The sequence below is a fragment of the Lipotes vexillifer genome, unplaced genomic scaffold (genome assembly GCF_000442215.2).
Source record: "Lipotes vexillifer unplaced genomic scaffold, Lipotes_vexillifer_v1.1 scaffold261, whole genome shotgun sequence".
Lineage (NCBI taxonomy): Eukaryota > Metazoa > Chordata > Mammalia > Artiodactyla > Lipotidae > Lipotes > Lipotes vexillifer.
Genome location: NW_006778216.1, coordinates 430,528 through 455,185, shown reverse-complemented (window position 1 = coordinate 455,185; position 24,658 = coordinate 430,528). Strand labels below are relative to the sequence as shown.

At 48.9% G+C, this 24,658-nt stretch overlaps 1 protein-coding gene across 2 annotated transcripts in view; it reads right to left on the bottom strand.

Annotated features, from left to right (window-relative positions):
* IRAK2 (interleukin 1 receptor associated kinase 2) overlaps positions 1-19,944 on the bottom strand; it is a 58,325-nt gene extending 38,381 nt beyond the window's left edge. The window contains exons 1-2 of one of the 2 annotated variants that reach the window (XM_007451545.1): positions 19,815-19,944; positions 10,372-10,554 (exon numbers count right to left, since the gene is read on the bottom strand). In XM_007451545.1, coding sequence (XP_007451607.1) covers positions 10,372-10,554; positions 19,815-19,908 — 277 coding nt within the window. In that variant the 5' untranslated portion in view covers positions 19,909-19,944. The remainder of the gene's footprint in view (positions 1-10,371; positions 10,555-19,814) is intronic. The other variant, XM_007451546.1, reaches the window with a different exon arrangement.
* Positions 19,945-24,658: the final 4,714 nt, after the last annotated feature.

Below are 24,658 nucleotides of genomic sequence, written 5' to 3'. Positions count from 1 at the left end.
CCGGCTGGCAGCCTGGGAACGTTTAACACAGTGGCAAATCCGGGAGCCACATGCTTGAGCAGAGGGGACTCCAGCTGCTGGCAAGGTCTTTCCCCAGTGAGCACAGTCTGGAATTGCCCCCACTCTTCTCAGCCCTCAAAGTAAACAGTGAGGTAATATTTATAAATTTGTTTTTATTCTTTGTATTTATTCTGACTCATGTGGCTGAAACAGATCCCTTCTAGAGCAAATGAAAGTGATTCATTCCTAACTAAAGAACCTAGGTGCCAGCTGGCCGTATCAAGACAAAAAGACCTTTCTGGACCCTCTCTTTTCCTTTTCCTTTCCCTCCCAATCCCTGGGCTCAACCTTCCTGAGCATCCAAAGTCCATGTACACAAACCACTCAAAACTCCCAACTCAAGCAAGACGGGAAGTTAGGCAAATAAGAGGGCATGACCTGTCTTAAGACCTAATCGTCCTATCACGGCTCCTCCACTGGACCGGCTCACCAGCTGCTAAAATGACTCATCCATCCTTATTCATTTATTCACTGTGTTAGGGACTGCGGACTCTGACTGTTATCAAAACTCACAGGACAGTTAAAAGATACCTAATTTTAAACTGGGAGGAGTTCTATGCTGACAACAAACTGGAGGTAGGGAGGGGGGTACCTGACACTTACTTACACGGGGTGCCCAGGGCAGACTTCTGTGGGCAGGTGCCATTTAAGCAGAGACCCAAAAGATGAGAGGGATGAGCCATGGGAAGAATGCAAGGGAGTTGGGGAGGGACCAGCATTCTAAGGGAAAGGAATAGCATATGCAAAAATCCTGAGGAAGAAAACAGTTTCGTGCATCTCCTCAAATGAAGGATGACCCTAGTGCCTGAGTTGAATGAATGCGGGGGAAAGTAGCCAAGATGAGGTGAGAGAACTGGGCAAGGGTTAGTCCACGTGAGATCTCGTAGGCCATGGTTGGGCAGAACCTTAAAATGAACCCCCTTGAACTGAGGTACCCAATAGCTGAGACAGGGCTTACCAAATAGTCATTTGCTCCCTCTCAGACCCCAGCCTCCCTTGCAGTTAGGCTGGGGACACATAACCGGTTCTGGCCAATGGATTTTAGGTGGAAATGCTACTGTCACTTCCTGGACAAAGCAATTAAGAGCTGGCGAGCCTCGTCCATCTGTCTCTTGCCCTCCACAGTGACCCTGGAAGCCATGCATTCCCAATGGCCTACCGAGTGCAAGAAGGCAGGAGCCAGCACTGCACTTGGAGAAATTGATTCTTTGCTGTGTTGAACAGCTGAGATTTCTGGGTTTATCTATGACCGCAACATAACATAGCCCATCCTGATTAATGGGTAAGCTCGACATGTGTCCAAAGCTCATAACCCAGAGGAGCTGCTTACGACCGCACTGCACAGAGCGGGAGCTCAGTAAACCACAGCTCCTCTGCCTCCAGCTCCCACCCGTCCTCTCTGAAAAACTGGGGGCTGGTTTAGAGGCACCACACACAAGCCCCTCTGTCCATGCTCACATTTACTCCCGAGAAACCCGCAGTGATTAAAGCCTCGCTCTTTTCCAGTGGAATAACTAACGCGCAGAAGGACAGTCAGAAGACCATCCTGAGCCACACAGCAAGGATGTTAGAAGAGCCTCGCATCGCTTATGTTCTGAAGCGCACCCATTTATGAGAAAAGCAGACAGGGCAATGTCTACGCCTATTTTTCAGAGACTTGATGCCATCTAGTGACCTCCCCCAGCAGGGGTTAAGGTCACACAGACCTGCATCCCTTCCCAGCCCATTGCTTACTTGCTGTGTGGCTTTGGGCAAGTTACTTAATCCCTGCACCTCAGTTTCCTCATCTGTAAAATGGGAATAGCGAGATTTGTGAGATAAGATGCTTGCCTGGCACATATTAGGTGCTAAATACAAGTTATGACTAGCATTCAGATAACAGTGACTCCTGGCCAGGACTTTGGCGGGGGGCGGGGGGGAGGGTGGTCTTGGCCCTGTGCAGTGCCACACTCAGAGGCAAGTCTCCAGGGTCCCCAGGGTCTGAGTCCTTCCCACGCTTTTTTGTTCCCTAGTGGTAGGAAAGGGACGGATGTTGGGAAAACTTCCAGCAGAACACACACGAGCTCTGTCTGGCCCTTGCAACAGCTCAGCCTCTTTGGGAGAGAAAGGGTGTGTTCTCTTCCATTTCACTTTAGGCAGCAGAAAGAAATTCCCCACACAGTGAAAGCCCAGCTCCAGGAAGGAAATGACTTTGGCTGAGCTGCCAAACCAAAAGTTAGAAACTGTGAAAGCTGCACAACCAAGAAGAGACGGCGTGAAAACTGGGAAACTTGAAAGAAACTCCCAGGAAGATGGTAGCAGCAGATGGGAAGATGAAACCTTGGTCACCTCCCTTGGAGTCCCTTCAGGTTCCAGAAGCTTCTTGCTTTCCTACTCAGTTGATACCTGGAACCTCACAGGCCCCTGTTCCCCACTGTGGCCAGAGCAATGGGGGTACTCCCAGGTAGAAGCCCTCAAAAACCTGCCCTACCCTCCTGATGAAAGTAGACCTGACCACACCCAAGCATTGCTCCTTCCCACCACCGGGCCTTTGCACATGCTGTTCCCTCTGCCTGGATATGCCTGTGTGGTCGGCCCGCCAGTCCTTTGAACGGAGGCTCAAGTTTCAGCTCCTTGGGGAAGCTTCCCCAGATGAGATCAAACCTTCCCCTCTCCCACCCTCCTACCTACCTACCCACCCCACCTACACTTCTCCTTTGATCACTCCTGCTGTGGTTGGGTACACATCTCTATGCCATCATCCTGTTCATACCCGTCTCCCACACTAAACTGTAAGCTCCTTGAGGTCGGAGACCTTGTCCTACTCCTCAGGAGTAGGACTCTCACGTTTTAAGCCCCAGGGTGATGGTTGGCCCTAGGCCCCAGGGTCAGACTCTCCTGACGCTGAATGCTGACCTGGCCATGCAAATGCTGCCCCTGGTCCCCCAGACTCTCTATAATGAGGCTCCCCTGGGATGCCCAGCAATTGCACCATGGCCACCATTGTACCAGAGCAGTGATTCCCACAGTGTACTGGTTCCATGGGAATATTAATAAGTATCAAATGAAAAGGGGGCTCTGTGGTCAAATGTAAATGGAAAACACTGACCTAAATAGATTTCTTTGCTATAGAACTTATCAGAGCCTTAAAACGTTGGGTGTGCATTGTGACTCTCCAAAGGTAGGGGGCACTGATAAAGCATACAGGTTTCCCAAGGTTAGTGATTCATGAAGCCTCTAGTTGCACGGTGTAACTTGCTGGAGCACACATCTGGGGCATGTGATTGGGGAAATGCTACTCTGCACCATGACTCGCCCTGCGGACGTCCTATGCACACAGTACTTTCCCCATCACAAAAAGACATTTTTTCAATCAGGACACAAAGGCGGCATTCCGCTTCCTGTCCTGACCCAGAGACTGGGGCTTCATCCAAGACCCAGCTCTTCCCTGTGGGCTCAGAAGAGCCTGGAGATGTGAAGACATCCATGGAAGACCACTTTATGACTGGTCTTTGCCAGAAGTCGGGAGGTGAAAGTGGAGAGGGGAGGGTAAGAAAGGGCAAGTAAACGATGCCTCACCTTACGAAGTCAAGCATCAAGAGGCACTGCCTAGGGCTTCCCTGGTGGCGCAGTGCTTGAGAGTCCGCCTGCCGATGCAGGAGACGCGGGTTCGTGCCCCGTTTCGGGAAGATCCCACATGCCGCGGAGCGGCTGGGCCCGTGAGCCATGGCCACTGAGCCTGCGCGTCCGGAGCCTGTGCTCCGCAAATGGGAGAGGCCACGACAGTGAGAGGCCCGCATAACGCAAGAAAAAAAAAAAAAAAAAAAAAAAAAGAGGCACTGCCTAGAGCTAATGGAAAAATAATTATATATGTAAGTATATTCGTTAAAAGTTAGGAAAACGACCTACAGACCCACAGAGGAGCTAAAGGGGGAGAGGGGGTATGTAGAGCCAAATCCTTGTCTAGGAAGTTAATGGATAATATATAAATTGATATATACGAAAAGAACAGGAGAAGCACATTGTTTAGAGATGGTACAAATGTGGTAGAGAATAGCCATTCCCCTTGTCTTCCTATATTCTAGAAGTTTTAGCTAGACATATGGCTGCTAAAAACCACATTTTTTAGCTACTGCCAGACTCCCTTTGCAGCTAATTGTGGTCATGTGACTAGGTTCTAGCTAATAGAACTTTGTGAAGTGATAAAGCGCATCTTCCAGATTGTACCCTTAGAAGGAAAGAAAATCCCCTCCCCTTCCTGCTGCCGGGAATGTGGAAAAGAGAGGAACAGCCGGAGCGAGTATCTCAAATCACAAGATGGAAGCCACATGCGCAGGGCAGCAGAATAAGGTAGGAAAAAAGCTAGAATCCCTGACACTGTGGATCCGCCCTATCAGCTTTGGGTTGCCGACACACACACTACTAGTGGAAAGAAACCCTCTTTGAGTTTAACCTATTGTTGTTTTGGCCTTTCTTACCGGAGCTAAATCAATATAATAATGCTCCAGGTGGCAAGGACCCAGATATTGCAGGCTGGAAAGCTGATTACTGTTCTTATACCAAAGCAAAACCGTCACCCGTGACCCTCGGAAGGCAGGCCATGTGCTAAGAGCACCCATAACTCTAAGGGGAGAAGCTGAAAATGCGCTGAATGGTGGTGCATGTTGCTTCTCTTTTAGGGACCTCCAACAGAGGAAGAAGAGCTCCCCTGGAGCCAGACCATGTCCAAGCAGAGATGAAAAGGAAGACCCTTGGCCTGTAGGAGACAATCCAAGTTGACCGAGAACCCCCCCGTCAGGGGCCCTGAAGGGTCAGCCCCAGCAGGAGGTGATACCGTGGCCCCAACCATTCTAATCCCCACTCCACCTTTCTCAGTCCACTGATGAACTGCAGGAGGGGCTCTCTGCCAGACACAGAGGCCAGAAACAAGAGTCAAAATAAGAGTGCTTCCGTCCCATCTAAGCTATTGTTTCAGGTGGCCTCGAGGGAGGCTCCAGGCATGCACCTTCAGTTAGGAGGAGACGGGGCAGGCCGAGCACACAGGCCACCAAGTGAAAGAACAAACCTTTCAGGGTTAAGAATTAAGCTACCTAGGCTAGATCATCAGCTGTGGTTATCACACAGAGAACTGAAGAGAAGCCAAGAGACCAGAAGCTTCTAGCATTTTGAGAGACCTGTACCGCCAAAGAAGCCACAGTCCTGGTGTGACAAAAGCCGGCCATTATTTGACGCCACAGCTCCTCCCAGGTGCCCAAACCCCTCCCCCAGCAGGAAGTGGGCTGTGAAAGCCGTGTAGCCGCCCCCATAAGGGCAGCCTCTCCAGTTCCCACTTCCACTGAGGCCACAGGCATGCTCCCCCAATGCCTACCCCACCCCCCAAGACAGAGCCAGAAGTCAGAGAACCAGGTGCTGGATCGGTGGTTCTTAAACTTTTATCCGCACCTGAATATCCTGGAGGGAGACTCAGGACCCCACCCCCGGAGTTTCTGAATCAGCAGCTGAGGTAAGGCCTGAGAATCTGCATTTCTAACAAGTTCCCAGGGGATGCTGATGCTTCGAAGTCCAGGGAACACACTTTGAGGATCACTGGTCAACTGAGAAGAACAAGGGGCTGCCAGATGGACCAAACAAAGGACTCACTCCCCTTGCCAGAAGACACTCCCCTGGGGAAAGGGTGAGCATGTTTTGCTTGTGGGAGGAAGGGTGCATATGGATATTTGGGTGGCCCAAAGCAGAGGGCTGTAGGAAGACAGCTGTCCCTCCAGTATGTATCCTCTCCTCTTCTAGAGTAACAGACACTTTAGTTGTGCACACAGGCTCCCAGCTACAGATTACATTTCCCAGCCTCCCCTGCAACTAGGCGTGATCATGTGACCAGTCCTGGCCAACGGCCTGGGAAGGGAGGTTATGTTGCAGCTTCCAGGGGACTGTGCCCTTCTTGTAGGCTGGAAGGCACGTGTGGAAGCACAGAGTAGCCATCTCAGGTATGAGCTGGCTGCCAGCTGTCCCAGACAGCAGAGCAATGAAAACGAAAGAAACTGGTCCTTGACACTGGGCAGCTGCCCTATGAGCCCTGGGCAGCTTGGACTGTCACAGGAGAGAGAAATAAACGTCTGTCTCATTTAAGTCACTACAGCCTACCCTTAGTAACAGCAATGAACCTGGGATGCTAATACAGGAAGCCACCAAGAAACAGCTAAAAGAGTAAAATGGTTGACACTGGAAAGCAGATTTGCCAGAAGGAGGAATGGTAAGCCTTCTGCACTAATTTATTCTAATTCTTATAACATTTAATGTTTGACAACTGAACAATAATGGTCTTGGCAATTAAGGCTGAGAAGATACCAAGGAACAGAGACCCACACACCTAGCTCTCTATACAATGGCACTAGCAGCCCCAGAGGACGTGATTTCAAGAGACTGGACACACATGTGGCCCCCTGGGAACCCCACACTCCACCTTTCGGCTCACATACAACCTATGGAAGGCCTCTGCTAAATGCAAATATATTACCTGGAGTCATAAGTCTCTGAGGACAACACTTTGTCTCTGGGACTTTTGGTATCTGGTTTTCAAGCTCTGTTTTATTCAAACGTATTCTTAAAGCTCTCTAAGAAGTGGTGGGCAGAAGTCAGGTTCTCAAACTGCTGCGGGCAACTGAGCAAGTTCATAAACAATCTTCAGCAAGTAAATGCAAGCTAAGGTTTAACTAATGTTACAATTAGGGAAGGGAAAACTGACTGGTTGGAATAACAGAAACTTAATATGCTTCACACATGCCCTCTATATTCACTTCCAAAAAGTGACCAAGACTTATGGCACTTTTTCTCCCTAATGAAAAACAAACAAACAAACAAACAAAACCCCAAGATACAGAAAGGGGAAGTGTCTTGCCTGAGGACTGAAGGCAATAGTGACGACACAACCGAACTCCCAAAACAAAAATGGATGTGGAGACAGGCTTGAACCTCTCTTCCTCAGGCAATTTTAATCAGCAAGTCTAAGCAGCAGAGAAAAGAGGATTGGGGAACACAGGTGGACTCTCACAGCCCTGAGAGGTTAGAGGAGGTTGGAACTGAAAAACAGGGAACTGAGTAAAGTTCTAAGAAGAAAGGATGACAGACAAATATCACTGTTTCCTGGAAGCCCAAACACCGAGTGCAGTGAAGTTCCCGTGAGAAAAGCTAAGAACGAGGGCTCTGATCCAAACGCGCTGGGTCTGACCGGACCTGTGCCCTTGGGGGAGGCTCTGAGCCGTTCCTGACCTCCGTGTCCTCATGGGCAGAAGGGGCTCCTTGGATCGCCCACCTCGAGGGGCTGCTGGGAGGAGCCATGCTCAGCGCCTGGTGCCTCAAAAGTGCCGAGTCAGTGTCAGCTTCAAACAGAGTGTCACACTGCAATGAGTATGTTTCTCTGAATCTGGCACTATGTTGTGTGCTGACCTCAAATCGTTAAGAATATATTCGAGATTAGTCAACAGCCAGGTTCTGACATCAGTGGCAAGCTGGTGTGTCCAGTGAGAGGCCTGTGTCTCAATCCCCAGTACGTCTCTGCCCACAGGCCTCGGGACACCCCTGCAGCATCCCAGTGCCCTGCAGAGACAAAACCGGCGTCCCCCTCCCCAAAGTGTCCTGGTCCCTCCATTCTGACTGTACCTGACCCAGCAGCTTTCCCGCTCCCCCTCTGCAGCACCCCTCCCCCCCTCCCTCTCTCCCTCTCTCCCTCTCTCCCTCTCTCCCTCTCTCCCTCTCTCTCCCTCTCTCCCTCTCTCTCTCTGGCATCCTTGGGTGGGCATGAATTTCCTCACCTCTTTTTGAACCCATTAAGAGTTTTATCACTAACCCACTGTAAAGCAATTATACCCCAATACAGATGTTAAAAAAAAAAAAAAGAGTTTATCACTGGACTTCCCTGGTGGCGCAGTGGTTAAGAATCCACCTGCCAATGCAGGGGACACGGGATCGAGCCCTGGTCCAGGAAGATCCCACATGTCGCGGAGCAAGTAAGCCTGTGCGCCAAAACTACTGAGCCTGCGCTCTAGGGCCCGCGTGCCACAACTACTGAAACCCACACGCCTAGAACCTGTGCTCCGCAACAAGAGAAGCCACCGCAACGAGAAGCCCGCGCACCACAACGAAGAGTAGCCCCCGCTCACCACAACCAGAGAAAGCCTGCGCACAGCAACGAAGACCCAACGCAGCCAAAAATAAAATAAATAAAAAATAAATTTTTAAAAAAAGAGTTTATCACTAATTCTCTCAAAACATGAAAAGTATGTGAAGGCCCATCTACTCAATAATCAGTTCTACCACGTGCCAGGTTCTGGGGATGCAAACAAGCCAGAGAGGAGTCTGCAAGCAGCTACACAGGATAGGCATTGGTCGCACCAACCAACCAATGTGGCATGGGTCTGAGCAGGTCTCCACCTGTAAGGCCACCCTGGTGTCTCCTGACTTATCTCTAAGGGTGGAGGTCTCTAAGCCCCCACTCCTCCTCCTGGAAGTCCTCCCTGATTCAGTCAGGCAGGTGCTGAACTGAGGTCTGTTGGTTCAGCCAGGTTATTCCCAGCTCAGGAACCCCAGCCAGGACAGCTCCAGGGCCCACAGGGCCTTCCACAGGCCTCTGGGGCTCTGAATGCCCTGCTCTCTACCTCCCACACCAGCTCTATGCTCGTTCCTGCAACACCCCAGGCCTTTGCACAAGGGCCTTTGGCCCCTCTCCCCTGGGCTTTCTTACTCCAGCTCTTCACATGGCTGTCTTCTTTCCATTCCTCCAACTTCACCTCCTCAGACTGGCCTTCCATGACAACCGTGCTCTAGAAGGCTCCCCTACCTTGTCACTCCATCCCATTATTTTTACTGGTTTTCCTGTCTACTGACTGTCTCCTCATGACTATGCTCTCCACGAGGGCAGAGGACCTATTGCTTAGCCCACCTGTATTCCAGGACCTCGGACAGCACCAGGCACTGGCCAGGGGCTCAGTGAGTACCTGTGAGAAGTCTGCCTCACTGTCCCACACTGAAGGGGTCTCTTTGCGGACATGGCGGGGGGGCCCAGGTGGAGATAATCAGACCCCTCATCCCCCTGCCTCTGCTGAGCACTGGCTGAACACCAGCCCCTTGACGTGTTCTATTTCTTCAATTTCACAGACACCCTGCAAGGTAGGGAGGTATTATTTATTACCTGCTAAATACATTCCCACCATGGTTGTATTCTCCTGTAGGAGGACAATTTGGTAATACTGGTATTGCTATCAATCAAAATTTAAAATACACAAACCTTCAACCCAGCCATCCCAATATTGGAAAGTCGTCCCACGCGAGATTCACACGTGTGCAAACGGGGTGCACATCCCAACACACACAAGAGGCAACTGCTAGAAGTAACCTGAACACCTATCAATAAATCATGGTACATCTGTCAAAGGAATACAATGTGGCTGTTGAAAGAATGTCTCAATATGAAACAATCTGCAAGATCGACTGCTAGGTGAAAATAAAGGGGACAGCCGAGTGCATGGTGTTCTCTTACTATCTGTATTAAAAAGTGTTGTAGACACATATATACATTTGCCTAGAAAATCTCTAGGAAGGTAGATAAGGAATTGTGACTACTGGTTACTTCTTGGGATACCAAATTGGGAAACAGGATGAGGACGTAAGTAATTTTTACTGTAGACTTTCTTGAATTTTTATGTTATAGCTATTTTTAAATTTCTATTTATTTATTTTTGGAACAGAGAACAAAAATTTTAAAGGTGCAAAAAGACTGACAATAAAGTCTCTCTCCAACACCTGGTTCCCTGGCCACCCGATTCCTCTCCCCAGGGGTGACCACCGTTACTAATTTCTTACTTGGATGGTAAACTCTTTCATTCAAATTATTTTAAGATTAAGAAAGGTTTTCTGGGGCTTCCCTGGTGGCACAGTGGTTGAGAGTCCGCCTGCCGATGCAGGGGACACGGGTTCGTGCCCCGGTCCGGGAGGATCCCGCATGCCGCAGAGCGGCTGGGCCCGTGAGCCATGGCCGCTGAGCCTGCGTGTCTGGAGCCTGTGCTCCGCAACGGGAGAGGCCACAGCAGTGACAGGCCCGCGTACCACAAAAATAAATAAATAAATAAAAATAAAGGTTTTCTAATTTTATTTATTTTTACATTTTGGCCATGTCGAGCAGCATGCGGGATCTTAGCTCCCAAACCAGGGATCAAACCCATGCCCCCTGCAGTGGAAGTGCGGAGTCTTAACCACTGGACCGCCAGGGAAACTGCAAGAAAGATTTTAAGGTGAGAGGGCACAGCTCACGCTGGTTGCTAGGGGGCCCTGATAACTCACAGTTGAGGATGATCTGGGCGGCGCGGTAGAGCTCTAGATGGCACAGGAGGTCCAGCAGCTGCTGGACGGTGGCCTGCCGCATGCTCCACCACCACAGCAGCTCGCGCGTGATGCTCACGCCCTGCGCCCGCTCCATGGACTTGATCTTCCGCAGCTGGGTCAGGTCTGTGATCACATAGGAGGCTGGAAGGCGAGAAAGAAGGGATGCTTAGAGCCAGAAGGGCAGCCCCTCCATCAGAGGGTCACCATGCTGGCCCAGCTCTGTCCACCACAAAGCCACCTGGCTCCATCCTACCTGAAACTCCACCAGGAGCTGGGGTCCACAGGCGGCCCAAGTCATTCAGTGCCCGCGGGGACCAGCACACTCACACTTTAATGTAAATGTCAACTTGGTTGCCACACAAGACTTAGGAGAAAGACCAGTGGACGAGAGGGCCAGGGGCCTTGAGGTTTAGCTGCTTATTTGCTATGTGCAAGTCACTTCCCCAGTGGGATGGGAGGCTAGGTTTCCTCAAATGTAATAGAGAACTTGCCTTCCAAACAGAAGCCCCGTGTAGGCAGAGAGTTTTCTCTGTTCCGTTCACTGTTAGATCCTCAGAACAGAGAAAAGTGCCTGGCACAGAGTGGGGGCAGGGCCAGGACCAAAGTGAGGCAGGGGAGGCACCCAAGGCGCAAATTTGAAGGAGGTGCTCATTCTCAGGGCTGGTCCTGCACCTGCAGCAGCAGCCAGAGAGTAGGTGCCTCCTATAATTTTGCCTTGGGGGGCTTCCCTGGTGGCGCAGTGGTTGAGAGTCCGCCTGCCGATGCAGGGGACGCAGGTTCGTGCCCCGGTCTGGGAAGATCCCACGTGCCGCGGAGCGGCTGGGCCCGTGAGCCATGGCCGCTGAGCCTGCGCATCTAGAGCCTGTGCTCCGCAACGGGAGAGGCCACAACAGTGAGAGGCCCACGTACTGCAAAAAAAAAAAAAAAAAAAATTTTGCCTTGGCATCTCATTCTCCTCATCTCTAAGTCCCAGCCCTGGCAGGGGGAACTGAATGAATGAATGAATGAATGAGTGAATGAATGAATCCACAGCCCACCATCCTCACAGAACTGCTATTAGGAGCAAGAGAGCTATGGATCTAAAAGCACTTTGCCAAGTCTGAAGCACTGTGCAATTCGCAGGGGGCTACTGTCCACGATACTAAAACTAATGCATTCCTTGTTTTCATTTTCTATTATAAAATGGTTGCTCATTAAAGAGAACTTGGAAAAATGCAGGGGAAAAAAGCTAATAAATTACACAGCATCCCACTAGGGTACTTTCCCTTTCCAAAAGTCTCTCACCACACGCACAGGTGTGCTTCTGGGTGCAGTTACTGCCAGGCTGTAAGTAAGACCGTGCATCCAGGCCTTATTTACTAACATTATACCATAAGCATTTTCCAAGTTGGTACAAGCTCTTCATACATGGAATTTTTGAACGGTCACGTAGTATTCTGCTGAGTTTCCTGAAGTGAGGGAGGCATTTTTTATTCCCCTAAACTAGGACTAAAATAATCGGACTTCAGTTCCAGGATTTCAGAAATTGTGGAGCAGGTATCTACGTGAACATCAAGTCATATATTCATTCAACAAAATATTATTGAGCTCCAGGCCTCCGAGAAGCTCTAGAGATACAGTGGTGAGTCAACCAGAAGCCCACGGAGCTTTTCTGTTTGAAAAATACAAACATAAGTGAACTGAGTGGGGAAGAGGAAGGCAAGAGACCACGCCTATGTAATGAAGGGGCTCGAAGGCCAGGCTACAGTTTGAACCTGATCCTGAGAGCCACGGACACCAGGACACCATGGAAGACCTCAGAGCCAGGGAGGGACGCGATCATATTGTACAGTCCCTGTCCCTCTGGAGGAATGGGGAAGGTTGTGACAGCCTCCCACAGAGAGAAAGCCTCTGGGAGAAGTGCCCTGTTAGGGATGGGAAGTTCTTGAGTTGTAACTTTAGTCACTGGAAACCCCAGGCCAGATTCCTGGTCCATGGGAAGTGATGTCAGCAGAGTCAGGGGCTGCCTCCAGCAGCAGAGAGAAAAGAGTAGAGGGAAGAGGAAGGAACCCCTTCCCCCCAGCCCTCCCTGCACACGCGCTCTGTTCGTGGGCTCACCTCCCACTCTCCGAGGGAGCGTGATGTCATGGGAAGAACAGAAGCCCAGGGCCGCCCCTGGGGCTCCACTGCGGCAGCAGAAGCCAAGCCCAGCCCTCACGTCCATGGGGTGCACTTTCCTCACAGGCAACGCAGGAGGAAGAGGAATTAAACCCAGAGGTGCCTTGCAATGTGGACGTTGTAGCTCCGTGAAAGTGGCATCTCTTATGGTGTTGACCTGTCAGCATTTAACAAGACCCTTAAAACAGGGTCAAGACAAGATAGGGATCTCAGGGGGATGAGTCACTGCCGAGCGCCCTGCTGAGTCCATGGCTCTTTGCCCAACACACACCATTAATACCTGGTCGTTACGGAACATTTGGAAAACGGGAGAAAATCAAAGCCCCCGTGATCATCCCACTGTGAAGACCCCAAGAAAAGCACTGGTTATACGCTTGCTTCTAATCTTCTAGGCTTTTCTATTAGATATAAAAATACATGCTTATGCCAGCAGGATGGTACAGTGGTGGGTTCAGGGCCCAGACTCTGGATTCTGAGGCCTGAGTTCAAATCTTCTCTCTGCTACTTACTTCCCACGTGCTTGGGGAAGGCCCTTCACTTCTCGCCGTGCCTCAGTTTCCTCATTTGCAAATGAGGAAAACAACAGCACCTGCCTCAGAGGTTGTTGTGAGGATTAGATTAGTTATATGTATAGAATAATATGTATGTGATGTAAATGTTCACTGCAATTGTTAAGCCATCTACACTCTATGAAAACCTGCTTTTATCCCCAATGGTTAACACCATGTGTCGATCATCCCTCCTGGTCTGACTTCCTGAATCCTGCAGGACACAGTAGACAACCTTGCCCAACTTCAAAGCCCTCTGGAGCAGAGAAGGCACAGCTTCCCGAAGTGATCCGCCCTCGCCCTCGGGTGAAACGCCCTTTGTCCGGACTAACAAGACTCTTTCCTGGTTGAGGGAAGGGGAAAGCCGTCTTGTCCCTTAAGCCTCTCAGCAACTCATCCCCATTTTACAGATGAGGAAACTAAAGGCTCAGAGAGGCAGTCACTCGCCTGAATCACATAGCTGGGCAGGGACAAAGCAGGCCTGTGCACAAAGGCTGGCACGTGCATGAGACAGCAAGATGGAGAACTGTCCAACAGAGGAAGCCCTGCCCCAGCATCCCTCGGAATACACCTGGGGTGAGTGAAGCTGTGAGAAGCCTGGTTTCCCCCAAGGGCAAAAATGAACGCAGCCACAATCATAGGGAAATGAGCCGGAGGGAGCCACATTATCTGCCAAAATTGTCAAATCCAAAGAGCGTGCGTATTTGTGGCTGTGTGGTTTTCTGAATCACTTTATGGATTTTTCCACCTCCACTCCCCGGTATCACAATCAGCCCCAAGGGATGATCTCTTCTAAAATGATGCACATTATCTGTAATAGTCAAAGACTAGAATGTCATTTTTTTAAAAAAAGAATAAATTGTGGAATATGCAGTAGGATTTTTCAACCTAAAAAAAAAAAAAAAAAGACTCGCAGAAACCGAGACTCTTTAGGACTGGAAGGACAATCACAGTAGCTTACTGTGCTGAACAGAAAACCATGGAACGCTGTGACTTGCCAAGGAGCTGCTACCTGGGGGTCACGGCTGGCTCCCAGCCCAGTGACCTCTGACCCAGCACGGAGAGCTGGCCAAGCATGGGCTCCAAGCCATCCCGTGTCCCCACCATTCCCACATCCTTCAGCCCATCATTCATTCCAGTGGCACTGAGTGTCTGCCCACTGGCCGGGCACTGCCCCAGACACTGGGAATACAGGAGCAAACTAGATGGGTGATGTCCCTGCCCTCATGGCGCCGACATTCTACAGGGAGAGACAGACATAAACCAATAAGGAACAAGGTCAAAGCATGTTAAGAGGAATGAAGAAAATAAAACACGTTGATAAGATAAAGAGGAAAGGAGGACAGGGTCAGCCTCTCAAACAAGGTGACATATGAACTGAGAAATGAAAGAATATAGCCCCCCAAAGACGTCAGTGTCCTAAACCCCGAAACCTGTGAATATGGTACCTTACATGACAAAAGGGACTTTGCAGATGGCATTAAGTTAGGGATTTTGAGATGAGATTATCCTGGATTATCTGACTGAGCCCAGGGGTCCTTATCAGAGGAAGGCAGGAGTGTCCGATTCAGAGAAGATCATGACAGAAGCAGAGGTCAGAGAAAGAGATCTGAAGATGCTACCCTGTTGCCTTTGAAAGTGGAGGAGGGGCCACAGGCCAAGGGATGCAGGCAGCCTCTAGAAGCCAGTGAAGGTAAGGAAATGGATTCTCCTCTCCTAGAGCCTCCAGAACGACAGCTGCCCTGACAACACCTTGACTTTAGGACTTCTGACCTCCAGAACCGTGACACAATAATGGCTGTTTTTAAACTATCAAATTTGTGGTAATTTGTTACAGAGGCAAGAGGAAACTAACAGAGACTAGAAAGCTAGCCACATGGAGGACAGGGCGAAGAATGTCCCAGACAGAGGAAACAGCAAGTACAAAGGCCCTGAGTCTGGACGAAGGAGGCCAGTGTGGCTGGAGCAGGGTGTTGCAGGAGAGGAGGTCAAAAGTCAATGGCGCTCAGACTGTGCCGGACCAGGCAGGCCTGGGGAGGGATTTGGATTATAACCTAAATCACAATGGGCAGCTCCTGAGGGCCTTGAGCAATTCTGGTGTCTCCAAGCCCTAAGGAGTCAGAGGTATTCTCCTCAGAGGATGTACAAATGCACATGAAGAGACACCCAGCATCATTAGTCATTACAGAAATGCTAATCAAAACCAAGAGCAAGAGGCACTTCCCTGGTGGACCAGTGGTAAAGAATCCGCCTTCCAATGCAGGGGACACAGGTTTGATCCCCGGTTGGGGAACTAAGATCCCACATGCCGCGGGGCAGCTAAGCCCGCGTGACACAACTACTGAGCCCACACGCCCTGTAGCCTGTGCACCACAACTGGAGAGAGAAAACCTGCACACCACAACTAGAAAGAAGCCCGAGTGCCACAGCGAAGAGGCCACATGCCGCAATGAAAAGATCCCGCGTGCCTCAATGAAGAACCTGTGTGCCTGCATCTAAGACCCAACACAACCAAAATAAATAAATAAATAAAAAATAAACACAGCGAGAAACCACTTCTCACCTGCTCAGATGGCTACAAACTCAGAAAGACAGACGAAAACAAGTGTTGGGGGGAGGGGACGTGGAGAAATTGGGACCCTCACACATTGCTGGTGGGAATGTAAAATGGTACTCGCACTTCCAAAAACAGCCTGACACTTCCTCAAAATGTTAAACGTAGAGTAACCCTATGACTCAGTAATTCCCCTCCTAGGTATCTATGCAAGGGAAATGAAAACATAAAGGCACACAAAGACGTACACAAATGTACACAGGAGCGTTATTCATAATAGCCAAAAAGTGGAAAGAACCCAAACGCCCATCAAATGACAGAAGAATAAATAAAATGCAGTACGTCCATAGGATGGAATGTTATTCAGGAATAAATAAAAAGAAATTGGGACTTTCCTGGTGGTCCAGTGGGAAAGAATCCACCTTGCAATGCAGGGGACGCGGGTTCGATCCCTGGTCAGGGAATTAAGATTCCCACCTGCCTTGGGGCAACTAAGCCGGTGCACCACAACTACCGAGCTCGCGCGCCTCAACTAGAGAGCCTGCTTGCCGCAAAACTACACAGCCCACGCGCCGTGGAGCCCGCGCGCCACAACTAGAGAAGAGAAAACCCCGCACACCACAGCTAGAGAGAAGCCCGCATGCCACAACGAAAGATCCCATGTGCCACAACTGAGACCCGATGCAGCCAAGAAATAAATAAAATAAATAATAAATAAATCTTAAAAAAAAAAAGAAATTAAGCACTGATACTTGCTATGACATGGATTAACCTTGGAAACATGCTAAATAAGTCAGTCACAAAGGACTACATATTGTATGATTTATTCCATTTATATGAAATGGCCAGAATAGGCAATGCCTAAAGCTGGGGGGAAATGGGAGATGTGTGTGAGAGTGCTAAGGGACACAGCTGAGGGGTACAGGGCTTCTTTCTGGGGTCATGAAAATATTCTAAGATTGATTTGGAGACGGATGAACAACTCTGCATATACTAGATGCCACTGAATTATACACTTTAAATGGATGAATTGCATGGTAGGTGAATTATACCTTAATCAAGCTGTTTTTTTAAAAAAGTCATACACATGGGCTTCCCTGGTGGTGCAGTGGTTGAGGGTCCGCCTGCCGATGCAGACAGCGGTGAAAGGCCCGTGTACCACAAAAAAAAAAAAAAGTCATACACAGAGAAGAGACTAGTGCTTGCCAAGGGGGAGGGGGTGTGGGAGAGGGATGGATTGGGAGTTTGGGATTAGCAGATTCAAACTAATATATATACTGACAGAATGGATAAACAACAAGGTCCTACTGTATAGCACAGGGAACTATATTCAATATCCTGTGATAAACCATAATGGAAAAGAATTTTTAAAAAGAATATGTGTGTGTGTGTGTGTGTATATATATATATATATATATATATATATATATATATATAACTAAATTATATATATATATAACAATCATTTTGCTGTACAGCAGAAATTAACACAACATTGTAAATCAACTATACTTTAATTTTTAAAATTTTAGTAAAATAAAAAGAAAGCCATAGATGTGCCTTCTAAAATAGCAACAATATCCTAGAAACAGAAGTTGTTGTGGCCTTCACAGTTGAGGCCAACATGGAGAACACTAGAGAGAGTCTCTTCCACAAAGTGTTTGCCCACTGCCCAGGAAACAGTCGAAGCAGTTAAATCACAGATCATCTGAGCAAAGGGACACAGTGCAGTCTAGAAAATCAGATGCTGACAGACATTCTCAGAGGTGCCCTGACTTGTTACCAGGGACAGCCTCTGTGGGGAGGCTGAGGGGCAGGGTGGGGAAAGATTTACTTTCCCCTCTGTCCCAGGGGCGTGATTTACACCATCTAACCTAGTACATCTGTTATTTTTTTCCACAAAAAAGTTAATAAAAATACACACTGAAGGGCTTCCCTGGTGGCGCAGTGGTTGAGAGTCCGCCTGCCGATGCAGGGGACGCGGGGGAAGATCCCACATGCCGCAGAGCGGCTAGGCCCGTGAGCCATGGCCGCTGAGCCTGCGCATCTGGAGCCTGTGCTCCGCAAGGGGAGAGGCCACAACAGGGAGAGGCCCACATACCAAAAAAAAAAAAAAAAAAAAAACCACACTGAAAGTAAAAGCCTAAATCCATGTTGCTAAAGAATATTGCTTGGCAAGAAAAAATAATTGTGATATAGTTTAAGTCAAAAAAGCAGGCCAGTAGAGTGTACAAAATGATACGATTTTTGGAAAACGTATATACATAAATAAATATGGTTAGTAAAAAAGACTAGAAGGCATAAGACACCCAGCACTCTGCTGGCACATAGTGAGAAGCCAATACATGTTAGCGGCTGCTGTTGTTATTATTACTATTGGCAACCAAATGGTAAGAATGGTATCCCTTATGGGGATATATATACACATATAGCTGACTCACTTTTTTTGTACAGCAGAAACTAACACAACATTGTAAAGCATTTATACTCCAATAAAGATGTGAAAAAAAAAAAGAATGGTATCCTTGGGCTTCCCTGGTGGCACAGTGGTTAAGAATCTGCCTACCAATGCAAGGGACACAGGTTCGAGCCCTGGCCCGGGAAGATCCTACATGCCACGTAATAACTAAGCCTGTGCACTACAACTACTGAGCCTGAGCTCTAGAGCCCGCAAACCACAACTACTGAGCCCACGTCCCACAACTACGGAAGCCCGCGTGCCTACAGCCCATGCTCCACAATGAGAAGCCTCTGCAATGAGAAGCCCGCGCACCGCAACGAAGAGTAGCCCCTGCTCACCGCAACTAGAGAAAGCCCGCGCGCAGCAACAAAGACCCAACATAGCCAAAAATTAATTAATTAATTAATTTAAAAAAATACTCCCTCCAAATTAAGAAAAAAATGGTATCCCTGAGTGGTGGAGTTTGAGCTACTTTTATTTCCCACAGTATTTTGCAATAAGAGTGTATTATTTTTGTGACTGGTTTAAAACAGGATTTCTGAACCTCAGCACTACTGACACTTTAGGCTGGATAGTTCTTTGTGGAGGGGGATGTTCTGTGCATTGCAGGACGTTTAGCAGCATCCCTGGCCTCTACTCACCACATCCCCCAAGTTACGACAACCAAAAATGTCTCCAGACATCGGCAAATGTTCCCTAAGGGGGCAACATCGCCCCTGGTTGAGAACTACTAGGTTAAAATATATATTATTTCCTCAAACTGGATGGATAAAAACATACATGTTCTTTTTATTATTATTCTTTCCACTGTACATAAATATTATATTCCCTTTGTACGAACGGTATATATCATAATCTCAATTTTAAAGAAAATATAGATATTACTTTAAAAATAAAGTGGCACCAGTCACATTGACTTAAAACATGAACCTGAGAATAATTGTTAACACTTCCTTAATACTTACAAGAACCTCTGACACATAGGTGTCAAGTGCTTTTTATACAATTTTCATTCCTCATAACCATCTCCAGCTTACAGATTAAGAAGCTGAGACTGAGGTTAAGCAACTTGCCCAAAGTCACCAGCTGGATGTGGTGGAGCCTGGAAGGCGCCTGAGAACCATATGCGCAGCCTCCTCCAGGATGCGAAGCCCTCAGCCAGTCACCAGGCACAAACAAACAAAATACACCAAGAAGTTACCATGTCCTGGCGGGGCCAGCCGCCGGGGGTTCAGAGCCCAGTACGCCACTTAGCAACGCCATACCCTGGCCCCCCAAAGTAACTCTACCTTTAAAGCCGTTTCGTCGTCTGTAAGATGGGGTAAGAGAAATAGGCACTTTACAGGCTGTCGTGGGAATTAAATGAGATAATCGGTGTCAGGTGCTTACATCAGGGCCGGGCACACAGTAAGCACTAGTCACTGCTGAGAGTGATCATTTTCGGCTTTACTGTAAACAGCGAAGTCGAGCCAGTCATTATTTAGCGACAGACTGAGTAACAGCAGAAATCCTCCGAGATCACCTAACACCTTCCAAATGACCACAGAGAGGGGGCAGCGCCTGCCCGAGGGCACACAGTGAGGCCGGGGTCCAGAATGGCAGCACAGAGAGCCCCTAGAATCAGGACCCGGGTAAACAGGCGGGGAGGGGGTTTAGCGGGGTCGCAGGGGTGCCCACTCACCGAACTGCATCCAGTCCCACTCGCTCAGCGCGTCCATGTTGCGGCACAGGTCGTCCAGCACCCAGGCGGGCAGCTGGTAGATGTAGCAGGACATGGCCGGGCTCCGAAGGCCGGCGGGCCGGCAGCGCTGACAACTGAGTCCTACGCCGCAGGACTCTGCTTCTCTACCGGCTGGCTGGTGGGTCCACCCAGCGCAGGCCGCCCGGGAAGTGGGCGGGGCTGGGCTTGGGCTCTACTGCCCCCCAGCGGTCACCGGGGGCGCGACGCCTCCCGGCCGGCTGGACCAGCGGCTGCGAAACCAAGAGGGTCAGGGCCGCCGGGAGGGGAAACAGGCCCAGAGGAGCAAGGGAACACGTGCAAGGCCACACGGGAATTCAGCGGCAGTCCCAAGAGACCTTCTGACTCCACCTTCAGGTCTTTTGGCCCTCTGCCACATACGATTCCTTCAAGAGCTAGTCTATTAATTACCTGCTATATGTGGGGCAATGTTCGAGGTGCTGGAGATGCATAAGTGGAGAAAACTTACCAAAGTCCATGTTTTCATGGGACTTACAATCTAGGCGGGGGTGGGAGTGGGGGAGGAAACTAGCAACAAATAATAACAGTATCAAATAGGTAAGTTACATGAAATGCTAAAAGATCAAAGTGCTGTGGCAGGGGGTGGGGAGAGGAAAGAAAAAGAGGAATGAGGAGTTCAGAGCGAGCAGGGGGGGAGGACTGTATTAAATAGGGTAGTCAGGATAGACTGTGATTTTTTTTTAATAAATTTTATTTATTTATTTGGCTGCATTGGGTCTTCGTTGCTGCACGCGGGCTTTCTCTAGCTGCTACGAGCAAGGGCTACTCTTCATTGCAGTGCGTGGGCTTCTCACTGGGGTGGCTTCTCTTGGTGCAGAGCACGGGCTCTAGGCCAGCGGGCTCAGTAGTTGTAGTTCACGGGCTTAGTTGCTCCGCAGCATGTGGGATCTTCCCGGACTAGGGCTCGAATCCGTGTCCCCTGCATTGGCGGGCGGATTCTTAACCACTGAGCCATCAGGGAAGTCCCTAGACTCTGATTTTAAGGGCTAATATTTATTGAGCAGCTACTATGTGCCAGGGACTGTTCTGGGCGCTGGGGTTCCCTCTGAAGAAAAAAAGGACAAAATCCCTGCCCTGGAGGAAGACACACAATAAGCAGTAAAAATGCTAAATAAGTAAATAATTTAGCACTGTAGAAGGTGATAGGTAATGTTAGGGAATAAAAATAGATTATAGTAAAAGAGAGTAGGAGTAGCTAATTGCATTATTCATTGTCTTAGAAGGTGATAAATATCATTGGGGCAAAGCAGAATATGGTAAGAGGAACTGGGGGGCAAAGTGAATTATTGAATAGGGTAGAAGGAGAACATAATGACTAGTATTTATTAAGCATTTATGATGGGCAAACTTCACCAAGGTTGTTTTACTTAACTCCTCACAATGACCTTATGTGTTACCCCCACTCTACAGATGAGGAAACTGAGGTACAGAGGAGTCAAATAACTTGCCTAAAATCATACAGGTACAAAGTGGCAGAGCTGGGATTTGAACCCAATCCATCTGACCACTAGCTACAAGCTGCCTCGTTATTGCAATAACTACCGTTTATCTATACCTACAATGTACTTTGCACAAATCATATTATGTAACTCTCATAAGCCTATGCTTTTACACAGAAGTAAATGGGTTCCAAGAAGTTAGGCAGTATCATCTAAGGCACACAAGCAACTAGAGCACCACTTTGCAGCTGCAAACATCAGCTATGGAAAGAAGAAGGAAACTAAAAGGAAAGTGAGCAGCCCTGAGAACAAGCCCCAGCTCTGCTACCAACAGGTTTGGCGACCCTGGACAACTCATGTCACTTCTCGAGCCTCGCTTTCCACATCCTTAAAGTGGGACTAATCATTCCTCCTGCTTAGAGCTGTGAGTGAAGGAAGCGGATTAAATCAATTTACACAATTATAAACAGATTAGTTTATAAACAATCGCTCATATATTGATTAAATCAATTTAGGGCTTCCCTGGTGGCGCAGTGGTTGAGAGTCCGCCTGCCGATGCAGGGGACACGGGTTCGTGCCCCGGTCCGGGAAGATCCCACGTGCCGCGGAGCGGCTGGGCCCGTGAGCCATGGCCGCTGAGCCTGCGCGTCCGGAGCCTGTGCTCCGCAATGGGAGAGGCCACAACAGTGAGAGGCCCGTGTACCGCAAAAAAAAAAAAAAAAATCAATTTAGACAGGGTCTTCCTTGCACAGAGAATGCGATCCAAAAATGGTAGTCGCCATTGATAATATTGAAAAAGCGCCCACCGGCCTTGGGGTCCTATCGGGATTTGGGTCCTAGTTCAGTCACTGTCTCTGGTTCTTCATCCTTGAGCCAGTTTGCAGTTTTTTCTTTTGTAAATTGGGTATCCTGCTCCACCCACTTCGGAGGATTTCTGTGAAGTTTAAACAGACCCCAAAATGCTCAGGGTAACCTGTAAAGTGCTGAGCCCCATAATGAATCACTATTATGTGAGTGCACCTCCTTGGTGTTTGACATGGGGTGCATTCCAGCGCTCCAAGACTGCTTTTCAGGGGAAGTCTCCTGTTGCAGCAGTGGGTGAAGGAGGAATTTGAGGTAGAAGAGCTCCAGGAATGGTCAGACAGAGGCCGAGTGGAAAAAGCACCTACATCCCAGGTGCAAGGGGCAAAGGAGGATAAGGGTCCTTCTTTTTCTCTCCTCTATTTGCAGAGTCCCGGCCTGCTTTCCCCTCTGCTGCAAGCACAGAGCCGCTGTCCCTTGTAGTGCTTTTCCCCTAGGGCCAGGGGGCCTCTTCCCCTTGGTGAGGCTTTATAACCACAGAAGGTTCGCAACAGCCTTGGCCCGTCCAGGAGACAGGTAGGCCGGGCAGCCCCTCTCTCTCTGCTGCCTCGTCCGGCCCCTGGTTGCAGGGTTCCTTCTTGCCCAGCTCCAGGGCTTGCGACCTGAGTCCTAGGATTCTTTCCTGCAAAGACGATTGAGTAGTTCTGGGCCTAAGCAGGCCGTCTTAGGCACACATCTTTGTCACTATTCTTTAGAATATGTTCTTCAAAGTAAGGTCTTTGCTATCACTAATTAACAGAGTTGCCACTCACCTATCAAGTACCAGGCGTTTAACGCATATTATCTGGGATCCCCACAACGACCCTACATTCTACAGATGGGGAAACTGAGGCTCAAGTCAATTGTAACTTGTCCAAGCCAAACTGGCCAAGGGACAAGATTCAACCCAAGTCTAATTCCAAAGGGAGGGCTCTTTGTGCCCTATTATATCACCTCACCCTGAAAAATTTCCCGTGATCCTGCACACGTCTTCTAATTCGCTTTTCCGTGACCAATAGCCTCCATACCAGGATCAGTTAGAAACAGTTATTGAGGCCGAATGTAATTAGTGATATAGTGTGCCATTTTGACCTGTTCATGTTTAATTCCCTTGAAGTTACAATCAGAGGTTTGCAATCCCTGCTACACCTTAGAATCAATCGTCTGGGAGCTTTAAAAAGACTCTACAGGCCCAGCCCTACCTCCAACCAGAGATCCAGGCACGATTGTTCTGGGCTGGGACTCAGGCACTAGCATTTCAAAAAGCTTCTCGGGTAGTTCTACTTATGTGCCAGCAGAGTTGAGGACCCATGTGACATCAGAAGGATGGGCATGAAGGAAGGCTGATGAAAAGGAAATAACCACAGTAAGGCTTTTCTGTGTGCTTTGCACATATTTTTTCTTTTCTAATAAAAATAACTTTACTGGTTTTTCTGATAGTACATGATCACTGTCTGAAAAAAGGAGTGAATTAAGAAAAAACCCAGGGACTTCCCTGGTGGTCCAGTGGTTGGGACTTGGCCTTCCAAAGCAGGGGGTGCGGGTTCGATCCCTGGTCGGGGAGCTGAGATCCCACATGCCTCGCGGCCAAAAAACCAAGACAGAGAGCAGAGGCAGCATTGCGGCAAATTCCGTAGAGACTCGGAGGATGGTCCACATCAAAAAGAGAAAAAACCCAGTCCTAGCCTTTCTTCCTCCTGTAGAGGGGGAAAGCCAGTTCCCCTTTCTGTGTTTCTCCTTACTTTTGTAACCGAGCAGGACCCTATGGGGCCTTCCCAGAACAGACACCCCGCACCCCTGCCACCCCCAGCATCCTCTGCCTGTCTTTTGTCTGTAGAAAACCTTTAGCCCCCTAGGCCTTCCTCGAGTTCCAAAGAGTGAATTTAATCAGCAATGTGAGAAAATGCAGAAAGAAAGGGGAACAGTCAAGCATGACAAAACATTAACAGTTTAGCCATTAAACAAAGTTGAGGACTTTTAGCTCCTCCTCAAGGGCTATAGGTAATGTTCTGAGCCTAATTCTTTGAGCTGTTTTGCAGATACTAAAACCCCCACCGGGTGGAAGAAGTTAACCTTATGCTGCCCACAAGCACGGAGACTCCCGACCAGTTGGGACCAGAAGGTTGATGTTGTTGACTCCCAATTATCTCATCCCCAACCAATCAGAAGAGTGTCCACTAGCTGACCACACACCCCACAACACCCCCTCCCTCACGCTGTCTTTAAAAACCTTTTCCCAAAAGCCTTCGGGGAGTTCAGGTTTTTTGAGCACTAGCCACCTGGACTCCTTGCTTGCCACCCTGCAATAAACGCTGCACTCCCCTTCATCACAACCGGGCGTCAGTAGATTGGCTTTACTGCATGGGGCAAGCAGACCCAAGTTTTGTTCGCTGACACTATTACACACAACACGTCACTTCTGACACTTCTGGTCACCAAATGGAAGAGAGGGGGTAGTTTCCCCACAACGAGCAATTCTCTGTGACA